We start from the raw sequence: 18,284 nt of genomic DNA, 5'->3' as shown, positions 1-18,284 counted from the left end.
CAGCAGAAGTTTTGATTGCAGTCAATAGAACATATTTTCTATGTGTTTTGCCAGTTGTGGATTTTAGTAGTGATATCACCCAGAATTCAAACCGACCAGATGAGTAGAGAGCACAAACCACAGGACCCCAGACACTGCGTACACCCCATTCACCCAGAAATGCTGCTGAAGATGCCACAAGGCCAGGGAAAAGGGATGGAGTCAGGAAGTCACGCTCAGTGTCTACATAGTGCAGTCTGAGGGCACCATATCATTGCTCACTCATTGTGAGCTCTTTCTTCCAGTAGGTTTTGGAAAGTCCTTAAATTCTCAAAAAATATCTGAAACCAAAAAGGAATGGCACCTCCTTAAGTCTTTAGGGACATGATATATTCTTATTCACCCTTCACAGTCCTCAGTCCCAATGTTCCTTCATTCTCCTGCTGCTCCTCATTGAAGACCCTTTGCACCAAACTGGTATAACTTTCACACACTATTTGTCTAGATTTCCTTATACAATGCTGCACTGGTTGTCAACTTCACTGACCTACAATCTGATATCCTGTTGGGGAGTCCCCCACTGGAATCTGGTGGATCTTTATCTTTCAGTGACCATTGCCTTTGGCTATTCTCGCAGAACACTGCCCCTACCATGGCTCTCTTATCTTTATGTACTAAGTCTCTGGAGGTGGAAACTAGTGGTAGCTAGCATGAGGGGAGACACCTGTTGGGCATTATTGGGTTCAATTCTTGTCACAACTGAAGGGGTGCAACAAATCAAGCAATCTGCTGGAAAGCAGGGGGTAGACTAGCAGTTCTCCAAGACACAGAAGGTAGGAAAAGGGGGCAGTGAATGTGAGAGGGGGTGAGGACAGCAGGGCATCACGCAAAGGGTGGGATAGAGGGCTTAGGAAAATTATGTTGGCAGAAGACTACTTTAAAGGTTCTGACATGCACTTACTATCCCAGACGTATGACTTTCAGTTGGATCCACCCTACCCGTGTCTAGTCAGCCCTTTTTATTCTAAAGCTATAATTAATCATCCAAAAATGCCTTCTGGTATTCCGTCATAAATTGTCTTCTCCATCCCATTTCTTTCTGTAATTTAGGATTTTTGTACCCACACCTGTGAGGAACATCGCCCATATTATCAAATCTGAATCTTGCTAACGCCATACTTGATTCCCTACCCCCATTGCTGCCTAACCAACTAAATCCAACAGTCTTCATTTCCCTAGGTGCAGCCGAATGATCACATCAGATGGACAGGATAACTTGGAACAATGTTGGAATGAGGGGTTCGGGAAGGAAAACACATCAGCCACAGGGAGGGCAGCTCAAGCCAAAGTTCAAAGTGCACAGCCCACAGTTCAAAATGCCAACAGTCTGCATTACCACAGCGAAGGGACAGCAGGGTGGTGGAAGAGACATGGTGATATGGTCATGGGTAGGGTAGTAGAGAGGGGAAGAGCCTGAAGCCAAAAAGTATTGAGTCAAATTTACAAGTGATCAGTCACAATAGATCTGTCTTATCAGAAAGCAGGCAGCACCTTTTACCAAACGCAACCCCAAAATGTTTACAGGCTTTAGTATACAAAATTGTATTTCACCGAACAAGCTTATGGGTTCACACATTCCACAGCATCTCAAATGGTCAACTCAAATCTTCCAAATCAAATATCTTTCACTATTGAATGTTGTAGGCACTTTTAATGCTTTTTGCTCCTTGGAAGCTGAAGAAGTCATCCTGAGACTAGAACTACATATTAAGGAGTATTCTAGTAATTGCTGATATCTGTAGCCTGTTATTCAAGAGTTCTTGTTGCTGCTGGTGCCCTGGAAATTCACCCGAGGGCTCCTCCCTTATGGTATGACCAATACAAAGTGGCCACCTCACGTTTATGGTGACATATTGAGGTTGCGTTATGCAAAAGATGGGGCCAACCAGCTTCATATCGCCCTGTAAAAACTACAGAGCATACAGACAATAAACGGTATTATACACAGCACATATAACTCCAAAATTACACAGCACTCCATGCATTCTATACATCGCTGGGAACTCCCCTGGAGCAGCTCCTCAGAGGCGGAGCATAAAACAGGAGGAAGGGAAGAGGAAGGGGAAAGATTCTCAAATACAACACGGTCATTCCATTGGATGCAACTTACAAGGGGCGCTGCTACTTGTCCCAGGGCAGCCAATGGACGTTAGGGTTACGTCATAGCGACAGAGTCATCTCATGATTGATTGGACCCTGGCACGAGGTGGGCAGGTTTCAAGCGGCAGAAAAAGAGAAGCTGTTTTTTTTGGTCTTGTTGTTTTTCTGGCAAATCTATAGAATATGGCTATATATACTGTATATTTAAATACACACATAATTACAGCGCAGTTTTCCTGATGTTCTTACTGGCTAGTCAGATATAATTAGATATATATTTAATTAGAATTAAGTTTTTTTTCTTTATTTTTTATAAACAAAATTTATGAATTTCTCATTTTTAGAAAACAAAATATCCAAGTCATCATACACTGTGGTGTTTAATTTTATAGATTTTTACTGAAACAGATATATTTTTCCTTTTTGTTGCCTTTTATACTAGGTAGGTAGATTCCTGTTACTTGAATTTTTTTCTATTTATTTATGAATATATATATATATATTAAATGCCTAATTATTGTGGCAGACAGTAGCGATTTTAATGTAATTTTTAAATTTGCTTGTCTCCACAAAAAAATCTATATCGTAATCTTTACTTATGTAAAGTGTATTTAAAGTGATAATAACATCAATAACCTAATGGCAGCATAGGATTCCATATATAAAGTTATTATTAGGTTTCGCATTGCATTTACGAAACAAAAAATAAAAGATATCTCATCAAAGACCTTGAGCTTTTTACCTGCAATTGTTTCTGGCTCCCAGGGGGCGGGTCTTTTCCTTGTGCTCTAACTGGGGGCGGTGCTAAAATCTGATGGGAGGAACTGCTTTCTGAACTCTAAACTGAGCGCCACCTACTGGCAATGTGCATGAATAATCTTTGCCCTCCCAATTCTACTTAATGGAGTAAAGGCCAAGTTGTAGGCAAATGTATCAGGTATTCAATTAGTTTATTATTATTATTTTTAAACCCCATGTACAAACAAGGGGGTATTTTATGTTAAGATTCCGATGCTGCTGTTATGTTAGAGACGTCAGTATCCCTTTACTCTCTCACTGTCTGCCCTTGCGGAAAGCCTTTCAGAACTAACTCGTAAGAACAAAACCAAAATTTTTTTAAAAAAAAAAATAGACTCAAATGTAAAAGAAAAATATAAACGAGAAACTAAAGTACAGTCATAAAAACACAAGGAGATACCGCACTCCAAAATACGGACCACACGCAGAATACACACACAAGGGCACATGAGGAGCACACGCCACTCACAGATTGTCACCGAGGGACACTTACCCGGCTGCTTCTGTACAACAGTGCCTCCTGGAGGGGGATCAAGGTTTGGAGGCAATAATATTTTGTGTGTGACTAGTCGCCTGATTCCCAGTGGGCCTGATTATTTTGTACCCTGCAGTCTCACTAAATGATCCTTAGGGTCTCCCTTTGGATTAGGTATCAGATAAGGATGGATTTAGCCCATAAGATTAGCTCCTGCTGCCCACTCCCATTCATATCAGTAACCTGTGGACCCACTGCGACCCAGGCTGTGACCTCTCCGACTGAGAGAAGAAACACTGGGTAGTCCTGGCTGCCCTTGATACCCACCTGAACGCCTCAGTACGGCCTGTTGGCATCTTTTGGTCGCTTGAGTTGCACTTTCAGCCTTTTCATTCCGATCTGGAATCCATTCATTGCTTGGATAGCAGCCTGGGCACTGCCTGGATTGTCAAAACTTACAAAACCTGCAGGGACAAACGTGTTGAGGAGAAAAGGAACATCTTAATATAGTAACAGTAATACATATAGTAAATATATACATCGCTAGTATCACAGAACAACTGGGTTCCATCGAGGAAAGAAGACAATATGGGAAACACAGCCACAATCTTTTTTTGTATGGCAGAAATCAGTGAATCCTCAAGAACGCCTAGTAGAGTATAAGCTTTTAATACTAGAAGTATAAACTACAACTATTCCTGCTTAATATCTACCCTTTAGCTTTGGCCAGTCTTGTACAGTTAGAACAGTGGAAGCCTCTCAATGGTTGTTGGACCATACTGCCATGCCTCTAGCCATAGGATCATATCTGAGATATAATTGGATGGATTTGCTGGGCTGACACAGGATTGGCTTACACTCACCGAAACATTTGCTCTGATTGGTGGCGCGGTCTACAAACACTTTGGCAGAAATAACATTCCCAAATGGCAGGAACATCTGGAGGATCTCGGAGTCTGTGAATTCCTGCGGCAGGTGGTAGATAAAGATGTTGCAGCCCTCGGGACCTGCCAGGGACGGGGAAGTGTGTTATTTATGTAGGGAAACACCCCAGGCCTGGGGCAGAAGGATTTGATGGGAAACTGGAAGCTAACACATATACCTACCCTCTCTCTGTTGCTGTTGCTGTGGGGGCTGCTGTTGGAGTATCGCAGGGGGCTGGGTAAATGCCGGGCTGACCAGTCCGTAAGCAGCAGGGTAGGCGGCTAGACAAAGAAGAAATTCTCATTACGGTGATTGGGAACTTTGCCAAGGTGCCCCCTAGAGACACGTTTCCAATGCTCATAACCATTATCCTTATCTGGGGCCAGTACCTGTGTAGTGCTGCATGCCTGCGTAGGCTTGTTGTAGAGGATCCAACTGGGCCACTGGACTTTGGGCTGAAACAAGAGACACAGGAGTTTAGCGGATGCGTTTTTATTGACGATATTACAAACAGAGCAATGCCCCCTCAATATAAACCCCTCCACGTAAATCATAATTGTCCACACTGTGGCCCTCCAGCAGCTACAACTCCATGTTAATCCCACTGGCATCCAAAGGCTGAGCCAAGACAGATGCTTCATATGTGTGTGTGGCACTATGGATCTTACCTGGATACGGGTGCAGCCCATTGGTGTAGATTGCCTCGGAGCTGGGCTGTACGGTGCTCTGGGTGGGTACTGCACTGTAACCGTTGACTCCCAGCGTTGCAGGAATGGCAGATACTTGAGTGGCAGTGAGTGTTGGTGGAGTACTGGTACCTGTGGAGAGACAGGGGTCTATGTTTGGATTGGATCCTGATTGCACCAAAAGAAGAGACACATAAACCAGAAGGTCTTTATATCCCCCAAGAACTTCACCCATAACCTAGAAAGTTTAACATAGACCCACCCTTTTAGTCACATGGTATAACTGAAGGTAAAACAAACCAGATCAGAATTTTTCTGTCCCACTAACAATATCTCACCTGAAGAAGAAGTGATTGGGTTAATTTGGGTGATGGGTGTGGCAATGATCCCGTTGGGGTTGATTGTCGCCATTTGCTGCATCTGGACAGCGGCCATTGTGGCCATAGGATTGAGGTAAGCGCTGTGTGCGGCCACCAGGGCGGCCTGCTGCTGCATGAGCTATGTGGAGACACAAGAACACCAGGGTTGTGACCAACTGCACTGTCTGAACACGACTACAGGACAGGACTGGCCAAGCTGCTCAAAGCCTAAATGGATAACTTTTTAAATGTTCGTGGGAATGGAGCTCTTGATTGATTAAAGTGGTGAAATATGTGGCTTGTTCTATAAATCCTTTGGTTTTGGGATCCTTCAGATAAGAATTGTGGCAGAGAGGCCATGGGTCTGGGGACAAAGATGCCAAACTAATAGATCTGGGACAAAGAGGCAGTGCTACTGGATCTGGGGGCAAAGAGGCCATGCTAATAGATCTAGGGGCAAAGAGGCCGCGCTACTTGATCTGGGTCAAAGAGGCCATGCTAATAGATCTAGGGGCAAAGAGGCCGCGCTACTTGATCTGGGTCAAAGAGGCCATGCTAATAGATCTAGGGGCAAAGAGGCCGCGCTACTTGATCTGGGTCAAAGAGGCCATGCTAATAGATCTAGGGGCAAAGAGGCCGCGCTACTTGATCTGGGTCAAAGAGGCCATGCTAATAGATCTAGGGGCAAAGAGGCCGTGCTACTTGATCTGGGTCAAAGAGGCCGCGCTACTTGATCTGGGTCAAAGAGGCCATGCTAATAGATCTAGGGGCAAAGAGGCCATGCTAATAGATCTAGTGGCAAAGAGGCCGTGCTACTTGATCTGGGTCAAAGAGGCCATGCTACTGAATCCTGGACTAAGAGGCCATGCTACTGAATCAGGGTCTAAGATGTTGAATCAGGGGCCATGCTGGCAGACACAAAAAGACAGACACTACAACAGACAAGTCACACCAAAAAGCAGAAAAAAAGTTTAATTCACCTGGTCACTTACTGCCTGTGTGTACGCGCTGTATGCGCCAAACTGGAGGGCAATGGGACTGAACATCCCCAGCTGATTGGCCACTTGCTGCATCCTCCTCAGTCCTCGCTCCTTCTCCGTGTCTGCAAACTTTACTACTAGACTGGAGGAGGCCCCCTGCACAGCACAGAGTAGGCACATGTTAAATACAGTACAGATATTACCCACAACACATGGCACACAGTGTACAGGTATCATGACACTAACTAAGCATGGAGGGTAGGATTATGGCCTCTCACAGCTGCATACACATGAGTTCCTCTTACCGGTAATGTCCGGCTTCCGTGTAAAGCGTTGATGGCGGCCTGAGCTTCCGTGTGTGTCTGGAACTTCACAAATGCACAACCTGAGGAAGAGAACAGCAATACATTCCATTACTAGACTCCATGAGTACACATAAACCCTATGCAACTACCCTCCCCAGGGACACCATCAAAAAGAACACCAATGGACTTCATGAAGACCGGATCCAAGAGAGAGATCCATCTGAGATACCATCCACATCAATGTATTCTATTTAGGCACCACTCAAGAGAGAACCAACATTACTACCCTCCCTTGAGACACTGAGATCTGAGATACTATGAACATCACTGTATTCTCCTTGGGCTCCACCCAAGAGAGAACCAACATTACTACCCTCCCTTGAGACACTATCTGAGATACTATCGACATCACTGTATTCTCCTTAGGCTCTACCCAAGAGAGAACCAACATTACTACCCTCCCTTGAGACACTATCTGAGATACTATCTACATCACTGTATTCTCCTTAGGCTCTACCCAAGAGAGAACCAACATTACTACCCTCCCTTGAGACACTATCTGAGTTACTATCCACATTACTGTATTCTCTTTAGCCACAACTCAAGAGAGAACCAACATTCCTTCCTTATCCCTGAACACTATCTGAGATACAATCCACATTATTGTATTTTACTTAGGCTCCATCTAGGAGAGAACCAACATTACTAGGTTGTCCCTGGACACTATCTGAGATACATTATTGTATTCTACTCAAGCTCCATCTAGGAGAGAACCAACATTACTAACCTCCCTTAGGAAATTATCTGAGATACATTCCATATTACTATCCTTCATGGGAGCATAATCTGAAGGAGATCCTATATCATTAAACATAAGGAGACCTTCTGAATTCGGAAACTCATTACTAAACACCCATGGGCACAGCCCAAGGTTGACAGGGGGATCTGGGTGGTGCATCTCAACCACAGTTGGGCCTTCATTGAATGGGGGTTTCAGGATCATAGATTACAGATTACATAGAACACAATTACAGTTCTCTGCAATGAGAATCTATAACACTCAACAAACTAATGACCCCCATTAATTAATCTCTGTTTCTTCTAGATTGTAGGTATTATGAGTGGGAACCTCCTGGTCCATCTGTTGTTGAATGGCCATTGATATGGTGCAGCGACCCACAATGGAACTGCTCAATAGTAAAAATTGCCAGATTGGAAAACAAAGGACAGAAGCCTTTTATTAGTTGCAGTGATACCTTTGCTTGTGCCGTCAGGGCCCCGCAGGACTGTGCACTCGTCTATGTTTCCAAAGGGTTCAAACATCCTCCGTACGTCTTCATCTGTCTGCTGCTTCCCCAACATACCAACAAACAGCTTGCGGTCCTCTGTGTGTGAAGGAGAAGTATAGGGGTGACAGGATGGGGTTTATATAACAAGGATTGAGGGATTAAAAGAAGAAAGGAGAGAAATGGGATTAGAGTGTTGAACTGGAGTTAATGGGGGGGGCGCTGTTACCTCCTCTGCTCTCGCTGTCTGCTGGTTTCACCTGAATTGGTCTGTTCATCTGAAACACAATAACGAGAGCGTATTATTAGTAGTTGTACCACTACGTTTCCTCCAACCAGTTCCTCCTTCTTCATTAGCATTCTGCAATTCAGACTGACTATCTCTTGCTATTAGGGGCCTACTGCTCAGTTTAACAGCCCTCGCAGGATAACAAGGGAAGCAATATGGCAGCTCCATCCCATATGTATAAATTAGGGATGCACCAAATCCAGGATTCTGCGTTTTTTAGCAGTATTCAGATTCGACCGAATACTTGTGCCAGGCCAAACCCGAATCCTAATTTGCATACATAAATTATGGGCGGGAAGGGAAATCACAGGAGTTTTTGTCGCAAAAGAATTTTTTTCCACTTTTTCCTTTCCTGCCCCTAATTTGCATATGTAATTTAGTATTTGGTTCGGTATTCGGCCAAATCTTTCTCCAAGGATTCGGGGATTCGCCCGAATCCCAAATAGTGGATTCAATGCATCCGTAGCAGAGCCAGGCCACGCTGGCCAGGCGCCCTAGACAAGCCGGGCAGTCGCAGCGCCGGCTTAGCGTGTGAATGGGTGATCGCGTGCGCATGCGCAAATTTACCGCTCTCGCGTTCTTGCGCATACGCACAAGTGAAAAAATGTTAAAATGCCACAGATAGTCAGGCAGAGAAGGGAACCGGACTAGAGGTAGGTGACAGAGGTGGTACGTGCCTGGCGTAACCCCAGCTTTGCGCCCTAGGTACGTGCCTACTCTGCCTACCCCTAGTTCCGGCCTTGATCCGTAGTATAAATACAAATACAGGTAACACCTACACATAAATCTGATGTAGAGAAGGGAAGATAAGACTGGTGCATATTGGCCCATGTGTGGGGCCATCCGATGGGCTTTCCCGATCGATATCTGCCCAAAAGTCGGCTCTCAATTGGGCAGGTTAAAAAATCGCGTCGTATTGTGGCCGCATCTGTGCGTGTATGCAGTCCCGCGATCCGACCACCCGTATCGGATCCATTATGATCCAATAGTTGGACATCACCAAACGAGCAGATCTCTACGTCTATGGCCACCTTTAGGGATATTATTCTAGTAATTGTAGCACGGGGCAATTTATGGGGCCATTAAACGTGTATTTCTGCACCAGGATCTGTGTATTATGAGATACAGAGTAAGTGCAAATTAATGAGAAGCATTAATCACCATGACAGCACTTAGGGCTCATTCGGATGGACGAATTTTAGTGCCTTTTTAATGCACGCACCCTGCTCAGCCAATGAGCGCCCTCCTTTTAAATTCACTTACAGAATGGGACCCTTAATTACTAACACTGACAAATATGTGGCTCCCATCACATCAATCTCTGCAAATTAAATTGTTTTTATTTTCCCTTAAACAAGGGAAGTCTCAAACACTTTTTTTTGAAAAGTTCTACCCGATTTAGCCCCACTTTAGTCGCCTACCTTTCCTTAAATTTCATTTTAAACACTTCCCCTCGCCCCCCATTTTCTTTTTTGATTACGGAAGTTACTCAGTGCCCTTTTTTATTTTTTGTGTTCCGGGAAAAATGTTGTGACCAAAAATCTCAAATTAATTTTTTACAAAATTATCATTTTCCCTACTTCATTTAGGAAAGTTTTATGTCACACGCAGGGATATTATAAATGAGGGCTCAGTGCACATAAAAAAGTTCTTCTGTGCCCCAAAGACGATGGAAATGTCACTTAAATAGAGAAAAATGTTCTCAGGCGTTTTCATGGTCGAGAAAATTGACACCATAAATAATAAATGTGAGAAATTTAACTGAGAAACCATTTCATAAATTCTCACTTGATGAATCACGAAAAAAAAACCATTTCTTGGATTTTTATAAATTGGCTCCTGTTTCTTTCAGTAATCTCTGCCCCCACTTTTCACTATTTCATTGACATCTCTGTTTAAATTAAATTCAAAGTCTCCCCCCTTCTTTACCAGACTTCATTATTGAAAAGTTATTGTTTTTATTTCATATCAAAAAGTTCCCCAAAACCTCCTGCTTTTTTGATTTAAATTTACATTTTTTATGACATTTGCCAGATTTGTTTCAAATTTCATTTCTGCAATTACACACACCCCTCCTTTTATTTCTCTTATTGTTTTCTAGAAAGGCTCACACATTTTAATTTAATAATTTACAAAAATTTTATCACCCCTATTTTTTTCAAAAATAAAAGAAAACCTCCATCCACTTATCTTCATTGGATTTTGGATAGTCACGGTTGTCCCCGTTGTATTTATGGTCACACATTTTAATTTGCATTTGAAAGTTATAAACAAGCACATGTTTTCCCTATTTTATTTTTTAACAGTTTACATTTTCCCCCTTTATTTGATTTTAATTTTTTTTTTTAAAAAAAAAGGCACATTTTAACATGTTTTTGATAAATTTAGAATACATTTGCGGCCAACTACCCGTATTATATTTTATCAAACTTGTCTTAATTTATATTAGAAAATTACAGTTTTCTGATTTTATGTAATTTAGAACATTCCACTCATTCCTCTTTTTTAAAAAAAAATAAAAAAATTCAGGTATAAAAACCTTAACATTTGCCCTGATTTTCTGTAATTTTACATTAAAGAAAAGTTATAGCTGCACAATTTTATTTTACAACGTAAAATCTCTCACCTTCTAATTTACTTATTTTTACAAAAGTTAGATCATATATTTACATGAAGAAAGTCACATTTCCCGCAGTTTTTGTAAAATTCTGAAATTTGTGGTCGACTCCCATTTATATTTTACACTAAAAAATTGCAATAATCCAAACTTGTATTAATGTATATTCAATTATATACAGTTGTTTGACCCTCCTTTATTTATACTTTTTTTTTAAAAAAAAATGTAATATAAAAATCTTAACACTTGTCCTGATTTTTTGTAAAAAGTTACAGTTGCCCAAAAAAATAGATTATTCTCTTTTGTATAATAATTACATGAAGAAATACAACGTCAGCTTTACTTGGCTTTCTTTTATGTGACATTTGCCCCATATTTTGTAAAATTTTGGTAAAATGTAGAAAGTCGTGGTCGACTGCCCATTATATCTATATTTTATTTATAAATTCATATGAGTAAATTACAATTTTAAAGTAACAGCTGCCCAGGATTGTGTAAAATGTGATTTTAGAGAGTTACAATTTTCTCCGTTTCACACCACGTTATAGACACTGGGCAAATAATTGGGTTATTACGTGGGAATGGTGGGAAAGGGTTAATGGGAGGGGCTGATGTATAAGGCAGCGGGAGAGCGCCATGATGGATTCATTCCGAAAATGACACTCATTCCCCCAATCTTTATTCTGTTTCATTCAAAAGAGGGTTAATTTCCCCATTTTTAATTTGTTGGTTAAAAAAAGACATTGAGTTCCATCTGCTAAGTCTAAGGGAAACTCAGGCAACTCAATTAATGTTTTCTTTCACATCTTTTCCCCCAGGAGTAAATGATCCATTAAATAAAGTCCTTTCTGGCAAGGAAGGGGTTACCGTACTCATTAGCAGAGAGGAGCCTGGCAAAGAAGGGGTTACCACAAGCAGATTGCTGGCCTTCAGGATAAAACATACAGACTTGCCTTATGAATTCAGGGTGTTAATTGGTTATTTTAACTCAGCGGTGCTGATGCTGTGTTTCCATGGTACCCGGATTTACATCCCGCCCTTGCTGTTGCCTGGATACCGTTGTATCTCCCATTGAGCAAGGCCTGGCTATGTTGGCTTATGCAGAATTAAGGGTTACTAGAGGAGGGCAATGGCGGGGACACTAGAGGAGGGGGTTCCTTATTTTATTATAGGGGTGCCAGATAAGATGGGGGTTGGTCAGGGTGGGGGAAGAGGAATAATAGGTAGAGAAGTAGAGTAAGAAGTAGTAGTTGAACTGTATGAATATTTGCCTTTGCTGCTCATGTCAATTTCAGGCTTAAAATCAAATCCAATAAATACAGAATTAGTCTATCACCCCCCCATTTATTTTCCCATGCCCCCCCATCTCACTGACGCTCACCAAATATCAGATGTTCCTCTCTCTGAGCATTGAACCCTCCCCCCCAGCCCTGAGACTGTTTAACATTCGGGCACCCAAAGAGAGCGCGTGTGTGATGGGGGAGGGGCGCAGAGTTACCCCCAGTAGACTTAGTAAAGAAATGCCAGGGGGTTCACAGGGAGAGGGGGGGTCAGTGTATTAGTATGGAGGTGACACCACTAGAATCTTCTCTGGGGGGTGATGACAAATACATTTCTGCTGCACAATTCTAATTGAAAGCACTGTGTCACCCCACTAAATACCCCCCCCACCACGACTCACGTCACTTACAGGGGCAGATCACCCGGCAACTGCTCCCAGCATCTCTTACACTATCAAAGCAACCAGATGCTTGGTATCCATGGAAACCAGAGAACACGCTCCATGGCAACCACCCACTCACCCTGATTTATCTGTACGGTTGCCAGGTAACCACTGTGACATCATCACATTTCTGTGTAAACAAAGGAATGGGAGGGGAGCAGAAGCTCCCCAGTAAGCCAATGTCTGAGGGGCAGGGCCGAAAATGAGAGAGAGAGAAGGTGGAGGAAGCAGGAGAGAGAGTTAACAAGAAGAAGAGAGAGAGGAGAGACAGACAGGGTGAGGGGAGAGCTAGAGACACAATCAGCTGATGGAGAAAGAGACATAACGTGGGGATGGAGATAAAAGAAAGATAGCAGTGGTGAAAGGGAGAAGGGGAGAGAAAAATGAGAGAGAAAAAGCGAGAAGTAATAAAGAATTAATGAGACAGCACAAGGGAGAAGAGAAACATTGGATCATTGGGGGCTGTTTGGGCCTCTATGTACTTGGAATGTCAGGGGCTATTTTCACTCCCAGTCCAGTCCTGCTGATGGGGTTGGGGAGAGTGACAGAAAACTGGGGGGAAGCAGTGAAAATTAAATCAGGTGAAACAATCGGGTGGGTTCAAATGTGTTAGAAAGGGGAGCACTTAGAAGGGGGTACAAGAGGAAAGGAAGGAGAGAAGAGGCAGAAAAGGAAGGAGGATAGAAAGGAACAAGGGGACACAAGAGGAGAAGTAAGGAAAGGAGAGAAGGGGACACAAGAGGAGATGTAAGGGAAGGAAAGAAGGGGGCACAAGAGGAGATGTAAGGAAAGGAGAGAAGGAGACACAAGAGGAGAAGTAAGGGAAGGAAAGAAGGGGGCACAAGAGGAGATGTAAGGAAAGGAGAGAAGGGGACACAAGAGGAGATGTAAGGAAAGGAGAGAAGGGGACACAAGAGGAGATGTAAGGGAAGGAAAGAAGGGGACACAAGAGGAGATGTAAGGAAAGGAGAGAAGGGGACACAAGAGGAGATGTAAGGAAAGGAGAGAAGGGGACACAAGAGGAGATGTAAGGGAAGGAAAGAAGGGGGCACAAGAGGAGATGTAAGGAAAGGAGAGAAGGAGGGGGAAGTGTAATTGGCGAGGAGGGGGGTAAGGATGAAGAAGGGCAGGCAAGGCAGACAATTCCTGGGATAAGTACAGAGAAAGTGGGGGGCAGAGTAAGAAGAAGTGTAAATGTGTGGGAGGAAGAGAATAAATATGAGGGGGGCTAAAAGGTTAGTGTCAGGGTCAGATGGGGTAACATGACAGAAGGAAGACAAGGAAGGGAAAGACCACAGAGTGGGGGGGGGGGGAGAAAGAGCCAATACTGAGAAGAGAGGGGATCCCCTGTTCAGACAATTAACCCTTTGCTGTCAGACAGCTGCACATCATTGCTCAGCAGGAGGATGGAGGGACAAGCGTGACATTCCCCTGTGACAAACTCTACTCGGCACATTATGTTCTGCTAAATTGGGAGGTTGCCATGGTAATGGTGTTTGTGCTGCAGGATCTCATCCCCCTGTTACTCCAACAAGCAGCTCCGGCAGCTCTTTATCCCCCACTGTATGAATGGGTCAGAGATCTCCCCAATTCTGCCTAAATATCCCAGTATGCACTTCTCTAACTTATATGCCCCTGATGGATGGCACTGTTTTGCTCCCATACCCAAATAACTACAGCACCACTCAAACACCCTAATTTCCAGGTACCCCAATCTGCATTTACCCAACATGCACCACTCTGCTCAGGTACAACAAATATAAGCAAGGTATTTGGGTTGGATCCACTCAACTTTATGGAACTGGAGCAAATTATCCAAACAATTTGTACTACATCACGTCCATTCCCAGTTTGTATTTGAGATTATCTGGACTAAGAGACATGCTGGTGTTATCCCTGGGGGGACATATGGGAGACAAAGGGTGGGGTCGGTATAAGATTAAATTTGGGGGGTTTCCTATTGGGTACAGGCATGGCGCAACCTGTAGATCAGAAGCCAGCTGTGTGCTGATTCTTCCATTAATCTGCCGACCAAAATCCTACAGCCTCCCCTACTAATCCCGGGATTATCCAATCAAATCGTAATCTCCCCACCTCCCAGCATGCAATATGGCTACCTGGATTAGTGGATCAGGGGCTGAGACATTATATGGAAAGAGAGACCCAAGGAATGTAGGGTAAATGTGGGATTGGATTTGATGCAGATTTCGTTGGGATACCCAGAATCCTCAGCATGTGTTCCCTCTCGCATAAAATCTCTACATGGAAGGTCTAGCCTGCCTTTGGTCAGGGGGTGCTGGGAGTTGTAGTCTAGAGACAGCAAGTAAAGGGCTTTATTTATTGCAAGATCTTGGACATCCAACATCAAATGAATAATTGTATGATATATTATGATTTTATATATATATATATATTATTAATAAGTTGCTGCATCTTCTACCAGTTATATTGGGATTAGGAAAGAAGTTTGGTGCATGGGTAAATGGCAGGAAATGCCAAGTAGGAATCAATGTAACAAATCCTGTATATAATACATCCCATTGGTGCCTGTGCCACTCACATCATCCATTGAAGGCTACAGAACCAGTGTTGAACTACTGAAAATTGCTTCCCATTGGTTGTAACTTGCTACCGCAGGCCAATCAGGGTGAATACCCAAAGCTCAGACTGCCTACAATGGGCAAGATGGAGATAGCAGAACAAGACGGAGACAGCAGGTCAAGATGGAGACAGTGGGACACAATGGAGACAGTAGGGCAAGATAGAGACAGTAGGACAAGATGGAAACAGTAGGGCAAGATGGAGACAGTAGAACAAGATGGAGACAGTAGGACAAGATGGAGACAGTAGGGCAAGATGGAGACAGTAGGGCAAGATAGAGACAGTAGGGAAAGATGTAGACAGTAAGACAAGATGGAGGCAGTAGCACAAGATGGAGATTGCAGGGCAAGATGGAGACAGTAGGACAAGATGGAGGCAGTAGGACAAGATGGAGGCAGTAGCACAAGATGGAGACTGTAGGGCAAGATGGAGACAGTAGGGCAAGATGGAGACAGTAGGACAAGTCTGCCACACTTGTAGGAGATCCAGCACCCTACCTTCCCACCACCACTGCCCCTGCCCTATCAATTTGCATCTATCCCCCACCCCCACCCTGCCGATGCCACCACCAGTGTTAACTCGCTTACTCCCCCAGTCTCTAGTTTACTGCCTCTCCTGCAGGTTTCACCCTGTCCCCATTATGCCCTAGACAGTCACCTCAGTTTCTTGCCCCTAGTTCCAGCCCATGACATGTTGGCACCTGCCCTTCCTATTATAACCAGTCAGAGCAATGAGTCTATAACCGTGTGACTGGCTCGGGGATTTCCAAGCTGCTGTCCTTGTTGATCTACAGCTCCCAGTGTAAGGTTACCACCTCGTCCCTTTAAATCCAGACACATATTAATTACATTAACATCCAGCATGACTAATTAGTAATGAATTTAGATGCTTGCTGCAGACTGCACTCGTTTCTGCACTGCCATGCAAAGTACTGCTAATTGCCATTCAGGAAGTGGTTTTATCTGTGTCCCGTCCCATTAAAGGTGAATCCCTGCACCTGCCCCATCTGCTTTGTTTTCTTAGTGTTCTGTACCCCCCTTCCCCCCCAGTATATACAATAAGAATTGAGTTCTGTACATGAATCTGTTGCTGGTGCCCCCAACCCCCTCCCTCTCTTTCAGAATCAATTGCTCCGGGACTTCCATTTAGTTCATTGTTGCAAATTAAAAGGAAAAAGGTAAAAGAAACACCAGTGGGGGTGGTTGAAGCCTCCCACCTCCAACCCAGTGTTTTGTGCCCTTATTCTTGCGTGGGCTGAATAGAAAGGCGGGGGGGGGGCAATCCTTACTGTATTGCACTGGGGGAACAGAGATGTATGTGACGCAGAGGCTTGAAAAGAACAGGAGAGAGTTCTGCCTCTAGGCCTCCCAATCGCCTCCCTCACTGAGAGGATTAACGGCTGAGGGACACATAAGCTTTTTATTTCAATTAGGAAAAGTAGCCGGAGACTCAATGTTGCACAACAACGAGGACAACCCTCCGCCTAATGCTCCTCTGTCTCACCCACCGCCCCAAAAAAATCTTTCCCAACCCATCAACTCACTGCCTGGCCCCCAACTCTTCCTACATGAAATCAGTGAAGCCCACGAATGAAATGCAAAAAGCTTGAAAATATGAGCACGAGGCAACCTATCTGCACCCTGCTGCCCCCTGCCCCGGGGGTTACTCAGATATTAAGCATATGATGATCTTCAGTTTAGTAGTTATAGGACTTGATCCTCTAGCCTGTAGGCTTCACATTGACACATTCCTATTCCTGGAATATTTCCCCTTTCCAAAAAGGTTCTGAATGCTATTGCCTGTCTCCCATCCCCTCATATCCTCACTATCTCCTTCTGTTCATTATATCCCCTCATATCCTCACTATTGTCTGTTTCCCATCTCCTTAAATCCCCATATCTTCTATACCTCATATTCCCCTCCTATCACCTTCTGATCCCCTCATATCTGAATTACTCCTTTTCCTAATCCCTTTATATGCCAACTATCTCCTTCTATTCCTCATAATCTCATATCCCCACAATCTTCTTCTGTCCCTCATCCCATCATATCCTTACCATCTCCCTCTGTCCATCATTCCTTCATATTCCTCCAGTCGTCTTCTCTTCTTCCTTCCATGAGGTTCTACCCTTCTCACACCCCCTCTCACTTTTCCTCTGCTTCATCTCTCTATGTTCCCAACTCTTAAATCAATTTATCACACCTCTTCCTAATCTCTCATGGTCCACTTTCTGCTGTCTCCAGCATACTCCATTTTTTCCTCTTTCCCTCATATCCACCACTCTCTCTAATCCCTTTCTCATTCTATCCCATTCCAAACATCTCATCTCACTCTTTCTACCTCAAATTTCATCTACCCCCAGGCTTTTTCTGAGATTTTTCCATCCAATCTCTGACCAAAGCCATCTCCAGGCAAAACGTTGCCCTATGAATTTGAGAGCCTATTCTTCCCTGTATCTTCTCCCATGTGGAGACCTGCAGAGCATTGCACATTAATGGACTCAACATTAGCCATGCTTATAAGGAAACCAGCAATGCATCTCGCATTAACACCCAGTTCCACTTAACCCTACTATCTGAAAACCTGCAGAGCATCCCACATTTCCCATTATCCTTACTCCAAAGTGAAGTCCTGCAGAGCATCTCACTTAAGAAAATGGCATTATTATCTCTGTTCCAAGAAGAAGACTTGCAGCGCATCTGACATTATCTCCAGCACTAAATCTCTTATCATCATCATTCACTGCCCCCCCCCAACACACAGTAAACCCTGAAGGTCTGCAGATCATCCTACATTCGCCCTGCCAACTGGCCCAAGAGCAAAAATAAGAAAAAGCCAACTTCACATATCGATCTGTCAAGCCATTTGTTCCCTTCACTTAATTGAGATCAATAAAATTCAGGGGTTTTATTCTCTAATTCTATCAATTATTGCCATCAGTGCTGGGTAGCGCTTCCCTGAATGCACCACTTGTCAGGAGTCAGTGAGGACCTGGGGAAGGCAAGACAGAAGGACAAGAACCAACGATGTGCTGTGTGGTTTTGTTTTGCCTCCCTCCTTCATTTTATCTATATGAGCTCATGGAACAGCTGGTTCTGTGT

The 18,284-nt window shown here is 43.7% G+C and overlaps 1 protein-coding gene across 4 annotated transcripts in view; it reads right to left on the bottom strand.

Moving 5' to 3' along the window:
• celf3.L (CUGBP, Elav-like family member 3 L homeolog) overlaps nucleotides 1-18,284 on the bottom strand; it is a 28,237-nt gene that overhangs the window by 2,614 nt on the left and 7,339 nt on the right. Inside the window, exons 3-13 of one of the 4 annotated variants that reach the window (XR_005963154.1) lie at nucleotides 8,182-8,230; nucleotides 7,923-8,051; nucleotides 6,667-6,746; nucleotides 6,362-6,517; nucleotides 5,361-5,520; nucleotides 5,005-5,154; nucleotides 4,726-4,791; nucleotides 4,519-4,617; nucleotides 4,276-4,419; nucleotides 3,740-3,876; nucleotides 2,150-3,457 (exon numbers count right to left, since the gene is read on the bottom strand). Coding sequence is in view for 2 of the 4 variants with exons in the window: in NM_001086467.1 (NP_001079936.1) it covers nucleotides 3,749-3,876; nucleotides 4,276-4,419; nucleotides 4,519-4,617; nucleotides 4,726-4,791; nucleotides 5,005-5,154; nucleotides 5,361-5,520; nucleotides 6,362-6,517; nucleotides 6,667-6,746; nucleotides 7,923-8,051; nucleotides 8,182-8,230 (1,161 nt within the window). In the remaining 2 variants the exon portion in view is untranslated. 4 annotated transcript variants of the gene reach the window in all.

This window comes from Xenopus laevis, chromosome 8L (assembly GCF_017654675.1).
Source record: "Xenopus laevis strain J_2021 chromosome 8L, Xenopus_laevis_v10.1, whole genome shotgun sequence".
Classification (NCBI taxonomy): domain Eukaryota; kingdom Metazoa; phylum Chordata; class Amphibia; order Anura; family Pipidae; genus Xenopus; species Xenopus laevis.
The sequence above is the reverse complement of the archived record's forward strand: the minus strand, read 5'-3'. Positions and strand labels throughout refer to the sequence as shown.